Source organism: Phaseolus vulgaris, chromosome 11, assembly GCF_000499845.2.
Source record: "Phaseolus vulgaris cultivar G19833 chromosome 11, P. vulgaris v2.0, whole genome shotgun sequence".
Classification (NCBI taxonomy): Eukaryota; Viridiplantae; Streptophyta; class Magnoliopsida; order Fabales; family Fabaceae; genus Phaseolus; species Phaseolus vulgaris.
The window spans coordinates 7,693,420-7,707,321 of NC_023749.2; the positions used below are offsets into that span (position 1 = coordinate 7,693,420).

General features: G+C 35.8%; 1 protein-coding gene across 1 annotated transcript; it reads right to left on the bottom strand.

The window, feature by feature from the left end:
• Nucleotides 1-3,476: 3,476 nt before the first annotated feature.
• LOC137824628 (ABC transporter G family member 28) lies at nucleotides 3,477-9,657 on the bottom strand. Its single transcript, XM_068630296.1, has 14 exons — nucleotides 9,170-9,657; nucleotides 8,973-9,049; nucleotides 8,444-8,713; nucleotides 8,212-8,275; nucleotides 7,978-8,124; nucleotides 7,793-7,827; nucleotides 7,398-7,471; nucleotides 6,301-7,169; nucleotides 5,802-6,098; nucleotides 5,042-5,536; nucleotides 4,818-4,966; nucleotides 4,262-4,551; nucleotides 4,035-4,174; nucleotides 3,477-3,946 (listed from the first exon to the last, which is right to left on the bottom strand). Exons 1-14 carry the CDS (start codon nucleotides 9,409-9,411, stop codon nucleotides 3,790-3,792), a joined length of 3,306 nt encoding a protein of 1,101 aa, XP_068486397.1. The 5' UTR covers nucleotides 9,412-9,657; the 3' UTR covers nucleotides 3,477-3,789.
• Nucleotides 9,658-13,902: the final 4,245 nt, after the last annotated feature.

Consider the following 13,902-nt stretch of genomic DNA (forward strand, 5'->3'; position numbering starts at 1 on the left):
AACAATTTTCCATTTGTATAATGTAGATGAGGAAACAGTCCAACACCTATTCTTTAATTGTAAAACAACAATTTCAGTATGGAATATGTGCCGTAGATGGGTAGGAATCCAATCTTCCTTACACAATGAGTCTAAGGATCATTTCCATCAATTGTATTTATTCCAAATTACTTCAAACGAAAATGATATTTGGAGGTGACTATGAATTTATATCTGGTGTATTTGGGAGCACGATGTTGGAGATCCCACATCGACTAGAGATTAGAGCTTTCATTGTATATAAGTGGGTGCAAACCTCAACCCTATGAGCCGGTTCTATGGGGTTGAGTTAGGCTTAAAGTCCACTTCGTAATATGGCATCAGAGCCATTTCGAGCCTATCCTAGCGAGTATTTGTTGGGCCTATCGTACCACCCGCTATTGGGCCGCTATCGGACCGCTATCGGACCACCCAAAAATATATAGTCCCACGCACGAGGCTTAGAATTTTCATATGATCAACTAAAGGCTTAGAATTACATGAAATACAAAATATAGGCAGTAAAATTCTCATATTCTGACTGGGTATTATGCCCAATACAATGCATGCTTGAGAACACTATGGTAACCAAATGTTTCAAGACTAGGAAAGCTATCAATACAAAGAGTGAAGGAAAGGCAGAATCTATAACTGCAGGTTCCAGGGGGCAATGGAAGATGTGACTTTCCCAGATAGAACAATGCTAAAAACTGGGACAAAGGTGATATATGCAATCTATGTAATGGGGAGAATGGAAAGCATCTTGGGAAATGACTGCAAGGAGATCATGCTAGAAAGGTGGATAAGAGAAGGAAACTTCCTAAGTGAGTTTGCTTACAGGATTTTTGCCTTCAATGAAGGAACTCGTATGTATCTTGGCACACATCTGGCATATCATCCATTAAATAAAAAGAGACACTTCCAAATGTGTCTCAATCTTATAAAAAACCTCACGCTTGCAAGATCAAAAGAGAATCTAACCAATTATAAATTATAGCTATATGTAGAAACAGAAAACCTGCACCTCTCTGATATAACATGACTGTATTATCCTATTCCAATATTAAAAGTTTTTTCCTTAGTCAGTTTTGGCCTTCTATGGTTTGTCAAAAAAATTGGTGAAAGCACTTTGGATTTGTCGAAAGCAAGGACAGTACCCAGTGGCAAGAGAGCAAGGTTTTTTGGGGTGGGGGCCACTGTTTGATATTCTCAAACCAACGTGTAACAATCAATCACCCGCTTTACCCACCCACTTAGCCATATTAGGAGGTACTTAAATGCTATATGACAGCATGCCTACTTGGAATTCTCCTCCTTGCATCATGATCAAATCCACAAAATTCTTGACTGGCGTGCATCCTCCATACTGCATACCATCAGTGATATATGTTGCAACTAGCAGCATATTGAACTACTATGTCAAGGTGGTTGAGAATTAACTTGTGGAGCCAAAGATTGCTTTGACTCTTTACATTAAGCATGACTTGAAAGTTTAGAGAGTAATTTTACTACTAGTAATGTTATCATGGTTTGCGATGAATAAGAGATTAGTTTTACAAGTTTTTATGGCTAAGTAAGGACGGTTATGTAACACCTATGAACTTTCTAAGAAAAATAATGCTATGGATATCACAAATATACTTAGTCTTAGTCTTGGATGAGAAGGTATAAATGTGCAAGTGTTATCAAGTGGTGATCAGGGTGCAGGACAAAGGCATATAATAGGGAACAGGACTGCCACTGGATCAAGCTTAAAGGGATCAATTGCTGCTATAAAGTCACAAGAACACAACCAAGATGGACTTTATTATGCAGAGTGTGCATAACAACAGTGATGAAACTGCTGCAATTCTAAATCTGAAGGGGGGTAACTTCGAACCGGTGCCAAATTTGTGAAACAGGGATGTCTTTAAGTGGTGCAGAATGTGAGTGAAGCAAAAGAAGCAAAGGAGAGAGATGCAATTATGTATACAATACATGGCAGCAAGGTGTAAGGAGGTCAATATAGCATGTCTAATTGTTATAATGAGATAAAAACAATGGAGGGGTGTGTTTTTGGGTTTGCATTATGGTGGAAAAGTGGGCGAGTCGTGCAGGTCGGTCAGTAGCTTGCAGAAAAAAATGCGGGGTAAGTTACTTATTTCAATCCGTTGGCTTGCTTAGGTCCGTCCCGTATAACTCGCAGCTCGCGTGGACCAAGTGTGGGGCGGGACGGATTGACCCGCATAATTTTAAAATGTAGAAATTTTTTTTACACCTCCATATTTTCTTCATGTAGCCTCATATTTCACATTCCGAAAATTTTAATAACACATGTATCGTGAAAACAATATTATGAGACCATTTACCTAATGCATCTAAATAATAAAAATTCAAAGTTTTTATTTAAAAATTATTTTTTAAAAAAATATTTCTTATGCGGGCTAGTTTACCCTTATGCGAGGCGGGTTACAAAAATCAGCCCGCAGATTCTATGCGGGATGGGTCAACCCGACCCGCTTTTTGTGGGCCAAGTGCGGGACAGGCCAGCTCGCATTGTCACCCCTAGTTTGCATGTCAATAGGGAGCCCTTAGTTTTTGGATAACCTTTGTTACTGTTGTTTTAAGAGTATGATATTTTGACATTCTGTTTCACTTTACACCCACGATAAAATATTAATATTTATAATAAAAAAAATAAAAAATCTCCTTAATAAAAATAAAAACAAAATGCAAAATGATAAAATAATTTTTAAAATTAAAAAATTAAAAAAAAAATATTAATATTTATTGAAGTATAGGTGGAACATACTCTCAATAAAAAATTTTCCTTTTTTTTAGAGCAGAAATCATCATGTATACAAATTTCTTGTCTTTGGTTAAGCCAGTGCTATTTATTTTTACAAAGGGTTGAAGTCTACTTAGTACTCCATATTTATTTTTTTGAATTTTTTAGTTAAAAAAAATCATTATGAACAAACTTGCGTAGGCTAAACTTAAACAACCATGGCCACCCGTCTCATGCTCCCTCCCTATGTTGTTGGCTCTTACTTCAATCCCAAAACTTTACTTTTATCTATATACAATTTACACGTCAACCCAAATCTTATTTTAATTATACCCTCGTTATAGCAATAAATGGATCATCAAAACTTTATTATATACATCCTTAAAAGAGTTCTCTTATCAAGATTTTTTTTTAAAACAAAAATTGACTTGGTAATGAAAGATAATTATTTTTATTCAGCAAAAAAAAAGTTGAACATTTATACTAAGGTTAGCTCTAGTTTTTTAAATCAATGAGTGGCCAACACGTTACATTCTTTTAAATTTAAGATGTACAATCTTTTCTTTCTTGTTTAATGAAGTGGGTTATAATTAATGTGTTCACAACTCCATAATAAAAGTGTTTTGGTACGTATTAGCAGTTTCTTACCACCAACCATTCAGGAAACTGTACTTGAAAGATAGAACAATTAAAAACTATACAAATTAATTGATAATGTCACCACTAACAAAAAGATGGAGTCAAGAATGATAATGTTGAACTCAAAATTGTTGAAGCTTAGTATTTATGCACAACTTGCTCAATAGCAAGTACAACGCAGTGTTATCCACACCTAAGACTTGTCAAACTAGCTCTAGCAAACTTTTGTGCTTACCAAGATAACTAATGTCATGTTACTTTACATAGTTGTTGGGCACAGAACACAAGTTGTATCACCAATCAGAGTTGTGACATAACATCTTTAATTCGCCCAAGGAGAAACTAGAGGGATTGGAGTGTTGAAATTATTTCTTTTGGAAGGTTATCATGCAGAAAAATGCAAGCATGCGACTAATTATTCCCATCACGATAAGAAGGCCTAAGCATTGGTACCAATGTTTAAGATCATAGCCAGAAGAATAAAGTGCACCACATCGACTTATTAACCAAACTCCAGCATATCTGCATGGGAGAAACTCGTCTTAAAATTAGCATATGGAAAAAACAAGAGAAATAAACATGTAGTGACGAAACATATCAAAAGTCAAACCTTTTTGCATTTGATATTACAAATGCTTCAAGAGCCCACTTAGTGTAGCACAAATCTGATAAATATTTAACATATTTGCTATCATCTTCATTCTCATAGGTTGCTACAAGAGTCAAAACTACAGGAAGTAACACTGACCACTGCATAACACAGCAAATTACTTGTAATAACTAAAACTAAGATAAAAAGCAAAATCACCTAAAGTGGAACGAGATTTCAATGCTTACCAGTTGGGCTGGACCTGGCTGTAAAAAGATTGCTAACACATAAGCTATGCCAGTGACACAATAGACTAAACATAGTAGAACCATATAGTTATCTGTGACTGATGATCTTGGATTGTTGAAGAAATAGAACATGGAAAGGTAAACCAGTGGCTTGATAACTGTGCTAAAATGGTCAACAGTGTCCTTTGATAGAAAGTAAGCCAAACTGCTCATGCCTGAAGAACTTTCCCGCCAATAGTGCAACTTATCCAATGAGAATGATCTCAAAGCCGCAATCTTAGAAAGGAGTGCTGCAATGTTAAACATTAGTTACATGACAAAGTAGCTAACCTAATATCAATAATAACAACAACAAATTGCTAGCAATACACTCATTTCAACACACTTATTATTATTATACGTGAGTGTTGAAATGATAATTTTTCTATTTAGTGAGTCACATTATTTTTTTATTTCGAATACATTTCAATCAATGAGGAAGGTGTGTTGAAAAGTATGTGTTAAAGAGTGTATCACTACCACTTTTCACGTTAACAAATATTCATATGAAACTTACATACTGCTATTACAGTGTATGTGTATCCAGTTGCTCCAAATGATTCGTCACTCACTTTGGCAAGTGTACCTAAGCAAAGGCCAGCTAGTAGCAAAATCAAGAAATCCACAGCCTGTGTTCTAGCTTCTCTTAGTCTTTGCTTACCAAGTCTGCAATGAAACAACAGCAAATAAAAAACATTGAAAACTGATTGAAATATTCCATCCCTTTTGTAAATTAATTACCTTCCAAGAAAGTATTTGTATTGGTTGAACACTCCTGGTGTAACCCGATTGGACAGATCATTTGAAGCTAAGAAGTTAATGTGAAGGATATCCTTCTTCATCTCAACATTGCACTTTACATCCTGCCAAAGTTCTCCAGCAAAAGAAGGTGCATTTTCCTCATGCGGTCCAGCAGTTGCTGCTCCACGTGATGAGCCTTCACCACTTGCGGCGGCCATTCCTTCAACACTCTGCAGCATATCCATGGGCACGGGGTACCCATTATGAAGCATCCATCTTACAGGTAGTTGTTTATAGGTCACTCCTAAGCTTGGGCTTAATTTTACTATTCCTTCTAAAATGTCAATGAAGTAATCTGGAGGGTTGACGCGGTCAGGGACATTAATGCCCATGCTTGAGAAATACTCTTCCACTTTGTTCACTGGTCCATGATACACTGTAAGACCTCCTTTTGCAAGTAGTATAAAATCGTCAAACATCTTGAACAAGGTGTAACTGCAGAACACACATGCACAAAAAGGCATTAGACTAGTAAGTAAGTGCCTATCACTCTAGTTCATGAAATTTTCTAAACCCTTTTTCAGCTCTAAATATTTTATTGACATTAAGGAGAAAAGTGAATGAATTTCTTGTTTTCATGGATTTAAATAGGGTTTAGAAGAGTGGAGGTTTGAAGTAACCAAGTCTTACAATTCCAAGAGACTAATCTTGGGTTCTCTTAAGATGTGTTTTGATATGTTAGAAAAATTGTGAAAATTACCTAGGTTGGTGAAGGACCATACATATGTTTACACCTTCAAGAGCTTCACGTCTAAGTGCTCTAAGAAGTAATTGAGAAGATGAGCTATCCAAGCCAGATGTGGGTTCATCCAAAATTAGAAGGGAAGGTTCCATGACCATTTCCAATCCAACGTTTACTCTTTTCCTTTGACCTCCAGAGATTCCTCGTTTCTCCACTGTACCGACCAAAGAATCTCGTATTGCCTGTAGACCTAATGACTCAATGACTCTTTCAACCACCAACACCTTTTCTTCTTTTGGTAGATCAGCAGAGAGTCTACAATGACGGACAAACATAGTAAAAATGGAAGAAGAGAAAACCTGATAGTAAGAAAACGTATTGAATATACTCAAACGTTTTATCAACAGAACTTGTGAAAAAATGTAGCTAAATAATTAACCTAAACATGTTATAAAACGTACTTTCTTAACATAAAAAGTCGTGTTAGAGAAAAAATGCTTAACATATTATAATATACCTGCATCTTGCACTGAACCATAAATTCTCCTCCACTGTCAAATTTCCATGCACAATATCATCTTGTGGGACAAACCCAATGATTTTCTTGTATGATCTGATAGAAGATTCCTGACCATTTACATGAACTTGCCCAGTTGTGTGACATCCAGTTGCTTTTCCAGTTAAAGCAGAAAGAAATGTTGTCTTACCAGCCCCAGATGGGCCCATGACTGCTGAAACTCTACCAGGAAACAATTTACCAGTCACACATCTCAATAAATGTTTGTTTTTTCCCTTCAAAGTGAGGGTTAAATCTTTAAAAGCAACTTCAATGGTAGGTCTCTTCCTAATCTCAATGTCACTAGCCATTGAAATTACTCCAGAAAAGGTTAAGTTTTTGTTTTGTTCTGCTAAAGCCTTTTCTTTTTCAATCTGACCATATGCGTACTTGAAAATTTGACTTTGAGTATGTAATTGTTTGCCCCTTGGTGCTTGCTTTTTGACATTTTTATCTCCTATCTGAAGATGAAACCCCTCCGGATTATCGGGATTTTCCTCAATATCATTTATTATTTTTGAGAGATTGTTTTTATCCTTTTTCTTGCCTTTACCAGATGGTGGTATGGCAGAATCTGAATGTTTAGAACCAAAACCTTTGAACTCTGGCTTCTTTGAAGTTTTTCGTGAAAAAGTACGTGATAGTTGCGATTGTAGTCCTACTGCATGCTTTTTAGCAATATCTTTCGCAGATTTCCATTTTTCACGGGCTTGGGATTCTCTTACACTTTGAACAGCCCGTTCTCGTGTATTTGCTTGTCTTCTTTCTCGAGTTGCAAGAACTTGATCAGAACAATTGTATATGATAATAAGCAAAAAACACAAGCCAGCCTGTGTTGAAAAGTTAAGAGTTAGTTCTACTGGATCATGATGGACCTGTAACCTAAACGTGCTATATATAACTTAACCTATTTCAGGCAAATATCATTTTAAAATAAAACTAAAAATAAAATCATGGTTCACACTTCATAATGACGTTGTTGTTTGTTCTGTGTATTGGTTACATAACTTATGTGCAAGTAGTGCTTTTTAAAACGACAATGTGTAAATATTACTCACAAAAATCAAGACACCATATGCAGTAATATTTTGATTCGCTGACTTAGGCTCACAAGTTGCCAATTTGAAACACCCTGTAGAAGTTAGAGAGAGAAGGAGAGATATTAATCAGAGTTATTTCATGCCACATAGATCACCTTTCACACAACCATGATATCCAACAAATATATTGCTTATAAAATTAACATAATAACTGTCAAATGATTAATAGATACATCGAGCTATATCAAAAGATTATGAGTGATATGTTAACATGTTTGTCAACTCCTTTATTGCAGAAGACTTAATACTTGACACAACTATATAATAACTCACCTGCATTGACTACAAAAGCAAGGGATTACTAGTAAAATCAACTTAAAAGATCAGATAAATAATAGACTTGGACAACTTACTCTCTGGAGAAGTAGAACCTGTTCTGCAATAATACCTATAATTCATATATAAAAGTAGTTTAGAATATACAAATGACGTGAGAGATAATAATAAGTAAAACAAGTTTTCATACTAGATTAAGTAAAAGCATATAGTAATATTATAAGCTATGAGAAAGTAGAAGTTTAGGTATAGATATTAATACCCCTTATTGCAAGGATTTTTTACGATTGTAGAGGGACAAAAAGACCCTGATGAGCAGAATACCTCACTGCTACTGGTAATATCTGCCCAAATATCTGCCCCACCACAAGTATGGTTAGGCTTTCCAGGAGGTAGCTGATAACGATATCTGCATATTGATTCTATTGATAAATATTAAAGTGTGGAAAAAACAAGAATGTAGAACAAGTAGAACTCAAAGGGAAGAAGGACTTACGGTTCACATACTCCACTAGTTTTATTGAGTTGTGCAATAGGACAATAAGCGCCCAATGGGCAAGCTTCAGTAGTAAACCAAAAATATGCAACAAATAAATGAAATTAGAACATCAAAACACATTCACATGACTAGGAATATACGATTTTCTTTGGTTTGAAGTTATCAAAGTCTATCACATTAGTAGACAATACTAATGCTGTGATGTTGCTGTATGAACATAAATGCTTACGTATCATGCAAGTGAGACCACGAGGGCAAAAGAAACCTTCACAACAAGGTTGGCAATCTACAGATCTAACAGGCATCTCCTTCTTGGCACTGTCAATGCTTACTTTCTCATTAGCCTTACAAGCCCATCCGGGTTCACAACCATTAACCCATGAGGACAAATTACAATTTATGTTTGGCTTCAAGAAGTTGGTTCTTGACTTCCCACTAGCAAAACTTTGCCCATAAGCTAGTATTTCCGCTTCTGTGCACATGCGTTGTGTAATATCTCCTAATTATACCAAAACAAAACACAAATTATCCCAAAAAACCTTTAAAACTGTACAAAGATTCATGGTGTATCACAGAATAGTAATAGAAAGGTCCCCACAACAACTTTTTCCCTGCATGATCATCAATACTGATATGATCATATAAATTCTGTGTTACGTTTTTGTGTATATGAATTTTTTTGTGCATTTATCATCTTCGAATACACAAACATCTCAATGGAAGTCTATCTTTTAATGATGAAAGTAATTAAGTAGAACCTTTCAATTGCTGGGCACAAATGGTCAAAAAGGTAAGATCTTTGGTGAAATTAAATGCCCCATTCCAATCAGCGTCCCTGGAGGGAAACAAAATGGCACTAGCAATGTGATATATTTGAATCAAGATTAATTATTTAAGACAAGAATAAAGGTATTTGTACACAGTTTGTGATGAAAACATTTATGATGGGACTCACACATCAACTACGCAATAACCCAACTCTTGTTTTATTGCTTTCTTGAACACAGATGTATAATTGGACATGCTACGATATACTTCTTGGGCGAATATCTCAAGGCCAGCGCTACCACCATCTCCTCCTCCACCTCCACCAGTAGTCTGACCAAAAACTAGCTTTGGCCCGACAATGAAGCTTATTAATACAACAACTATGACAAAAGGAACCTTCCTTGTCTGCTTAGGAAGATTCATCATCATATATATTATTTACAATGTGGATGATTTATTAATATCAAAAGAAAGGGAAAAAATTATAGATACATAGGGTTGGATTCATGATGAAAAGAAGCAGAATAACAGATAGAGGCTAAGATGACAATGGAGGATTGAGAACCAGAATGTAGATTAAGAGAGAGAGAAAGAAAGCGCATGAGTTGCGTATTCGCATTTTCCTAAAGGAAATGGCGACAAAGAGGAAGAGTTGGCGATGTATAGGGAAACAACATTTGCCGATATCATGATTGAATACATTTTATCTAATCTACAAATTCACCAATCAAAATCAATGTATACAAAAACATATGCATTTTTCCTAGGACGGTGATGCAATTAAGACAAGTGTCACACTCATAACTTGGTACACATTTGTAACTTCACACTACACCATATTTTAATTTTCACCAATACTAACATATTAACATCTTTCAATCCACAACTAATTATATATACATTTTTAAGTACAAATAGGCACATTTATTTTTTTTATAACTATTTTACTACTAATAAATATATTAAAGTGGAGCTCACAAATTATATAAACTATAAACATTAATAATTATATTTTTGTAATCAATAATAAAAAATAAAAAATTAAAATAAAATACTTGAGGGTGTTTCAACTTCTTTACAAAATTTGTTTCATACCCACTTTATTAATGATTTATAGTCTTCTCTGATTTGAAGAACTAATAATCATATGTAAATTTTCTAGTTATGCAGAATGTGAAATTTACCGGTGGTTTATTTGGAAGTATGCTTTTATATGAAATTTTTGTTCACATAGAATGTTAAAATTATTTGTGGGATCACACCTACATAGAACATAATACTAGGTGACTTTTAGGTGACTTTTATATATCCTGTAAGTCCTTAAAAATGTTTCGTGTATAGTTTTTTATTTGTAAACAGGTTGGAGTAATTCAATATTGTCATTTATAATTTTTGGTAATTTTAATGTTAATACGATTATCATATGTAAACATGTTTCATATATTTTTTTTTCAAAATATAATTTATGTCAAAATTTAAATTTTATCTCACACGGATATTTTCTTGTGATTTAAATTTCAATACAATTTAAGTTGTCATCTCAACATGAAAACAAATTAATATTTATCTCACCATTTTAAGACATTTTATAATGTGATATGAAAATGTATATATAATTTGATATAAAATTTCTAGTCTTTTTTACTAAAAAAAAAATTATTGAATTAATAAAGCTGCTGTCATGATGGGCCAAATCTGCTGCCACACTGCATAATTATGCAGAACATTAGCCTTCACCAATGCATAGATGAACAAACTTCCTTCATCATTCATCCTCCAAAACTCTAACTCTATAAAAACCTGCATATGTTGCATAATGTGCGCTCCTGCATCCTCTGATGTACCTCCCTTTCTTCCAGCATCTTATAAACCTCCTAACTCAGCCCTCAACCCTCTATTTATTCTCCCACACATACTTACCATATACCTCCAGCACCCAACCAAAAAAGCATTGCCTGTGACCTCCATTTGCAGAGAAAAAATAGGTCAATGTTGCTGCCACACTGCATACTTATGCAGACCATGATTGCAACCCACACCTAAGCAATGATAAACAAAGTTCCTTCAACAATTATCCTCCAGAACTCTAATTCTGTTAAAAACCTATATATGCTGCATAAATGTGTGCCCATGCATTTGTCCTGCATCCTCTCATGTAGCTCACCTTCGCCCAACATCTTGCATATACCTCCTAACTCAACCCTCTATTTTTTACTTCCTACACATGCTTACCATATGCATCTAGCACCCAACCAAAAAACTATAAACAGGTACTCCCTGCATAGAAAAACATGTGTTTTCTGAAGGTTCATTTCTGCATAATTATGTAGAGGTGATACACACTCCATAAACTTGTCGTGCACTGTCTGTGACCTCCATCTGCAAAGAAAAGGTAATTTACAAAACTTGTTTTGCATCTCCACACTCCAATTCTGCTTGCACTCACATACACCATACTCCCAGAATTCTGCCATGCCACCTTACTTGAAACTTTTAATACATTCTTCAGGATTCAAGTGTCAATCCGAGAAAGAGTAGTTGAAAGCACGTACCCTATCTTTCATCCTTAGCCAAGATGTAAGTTGTGCAAAATGGAATATTTCTTCTGCATTAGTTACTCCTTGTTTAAAAATAACTTCATTTCTTTGTTCTCATATGCCCTTCACTGCTGTAACCCACAAATCTTTCCAAACCGGATTTTGCTTGATGCTCATATGTACCAAGTGGAAATTTTCAAAATGAGACTTCAAGTCCTACACTTTCAAACTAATCTTTGTTGAGGTTGATAAGTTCGTCCATCCATTCTCCATCCTTTGATGTTAACGGGACTAAATTATCTCCCATGTACCTCACTCTAATCATATTCATCCCCTTTGATAAACTCTTCACATAGTTGGTTATAGTTAAGGTCTGGAGATATATAACCTACCACACTATTAATGATTTACGACAAAACTTGTTGATTGGTCTCAACAATGGTTCCTTTCCACCCCTTTTGTGAGTTTCTTCTCAATACATCTATAAAAGACTGGATCAATTCAGACCCATCTCATTAGTGGGGGCCATATACAAAGTCATATCTAAAGTGCTAGCAGGAAGATTGAAGAAAGTTTTACCTTCCATCATAGATGAAAGTCAATCATCATTTATGAAGGACATAGTGATGTGATTCCAATAGCCACATAGAACAAGATTCTTGACATTCTTAGGAATCACCTTGAGCTGGAAAATATAGAGGCACTTTTCTTAGAGTTGGATCATTGTTCTAAGACAAGAACTCACCAATAACTAGTACCAAATCCCAAACTCATTTGGATGAACCAAATATTGTCAAATTGAATCAACAAAGGGAATGAAAGCTGGAATGACCGAACAGAATTAAACAACTAAACATATGAACCGAACAGAATTAAAAACAAAACAGAACATAGTGCTGGAAAATAGAAAAACCGAAACTGAAAAACTCAAGAACACAAAACAACATGAACAATTGAAGAAGAAGAAAGGAAGGAGAAGAGAATGCTCATGAAGATGGAAGGAGGATGGATGATCTCGCCACTAGAAGTGTGGAATGCTCCTAGATGAGAGTGATGCCGCCACTTGAGGACTCCATTGATCCATCAAGATAAGACTAGAGAAGAAGGCTCCAAAAGCTCTCCAAAGGTCACTCAAAATTTGAGTAGAGTTTTCTTAGATTAATTCCAATCTGAATTTTACAAAGAGAGCACCTCTATATATAGCCTAAGGTGCTGAAAAACTAAGCTAAAACATTTCAAAATTTCCTCCTAAACTATTCTAGAAACCGGCGCCTAAAACAAACATCCTATGGCACCTCCCATTCTTACTCCTACACCTATCTACTAATACACCCCCCTAAAGCTCCTAATTAAAACCTACAAGATGCTAAAACAAAAGAGGTTTCTAATGTTTCCCTCTAAGCACCTTCAACTAAAGAAATTACAAAAAGAGAAAATAAATGTCCTCTAGCTCCCAAAGCTTTGAACATGCTTCTTGTAATCCTTTGAGGTGGACTTTGACCACCATGGGCGTCCTCCATTTGTGCCTCCACCTCTTCTTGAGCTTGATGATTGGCCTCCATGTCCTCTTGAGCTTGATCTCCATCACATAGGCCTGGTTGATAGCGTGCTCCTAGCAAATGAGGTGGTTGAGGATCTTAGGAGGAAGGAGAAAAGTGGTTTGTGCCTAAAGGTTGACTTTGAAAAGGCGTACGATTCAGTAAGATGGGATTTCATGTACGACATGCTTGGCAGATTGAGTTTCCATAACACATGGTTAAAATGGATTAGAGGATGCATGGAGTCAGCCACTGTATCAGTTCTAGTGAATGGGAGCCCACGGAAGAATTTAGGTCGTCAAGAGGGTTAAGACAGGGAGACCCTCTAACACCTTTTCTATTCATCATAGTGGCTGAAGGTCTGGCAGGGTTAGTGAGGCAGGCACTAAAAGTCAGGCTCCTATCTAGGGTCAAAGTTGGGAGTCAAGAGGTAGAAGTGAGCTTCTTGCAATTTGCGGATGACACGCTCTTCTTTTGTGAGGAATCTTGGAGTGATGTCATCATAATGAAGACTATCTTACGAGGGTTCGAAATAGCTTCAGGTTTGAAAATTAATTTCCACAAATCAAAGCTAGCAGTTATCAATGTGCAAGATCATCTTCTCAGTTGCTACTCAAAGACCCTGAATTGTGGACAGATGGGCCACCCGTTCAAGTACCTGAGTGTAGAAGTAGGAGGCAATCCAAGGAAGAAATCGTTCTGGAAACCTGTCTTGACTAAACTGAATGCTAGACTAAGTGTGTGGAAGGGGAGGTTTCTATCGTTAGCAGGAAGAAGGTGTGTTATCAAGTCTGTGCTCACATGCATCCCTCTCTTTTACCTATCAGTATTCAAGGCACCAAAGT

Coding starts and splice junctions, on each gene's coding strand:
- LOC137824628 (XM_068630296.1), bottom strand. CDS start 9,411: ATGATGATGAATCTTCCTAAGCAGACAAGGAAGGTTCCTTTTGTCATA. Junction 7,170..7,397: donor CATATGGTGTCTTGATTTTT/GTGAGTAATATT, acceptor TTTTCAACACAG/GCTGGCTTGTGTTTTTTGCT. Junction 5,537..5,801: donor ATGGTCCTTCACCAACCTAG/GTAATTTTCACA, acceptor TGTGTTCTGCAG/TTACACCTTGTTCAAGATGT.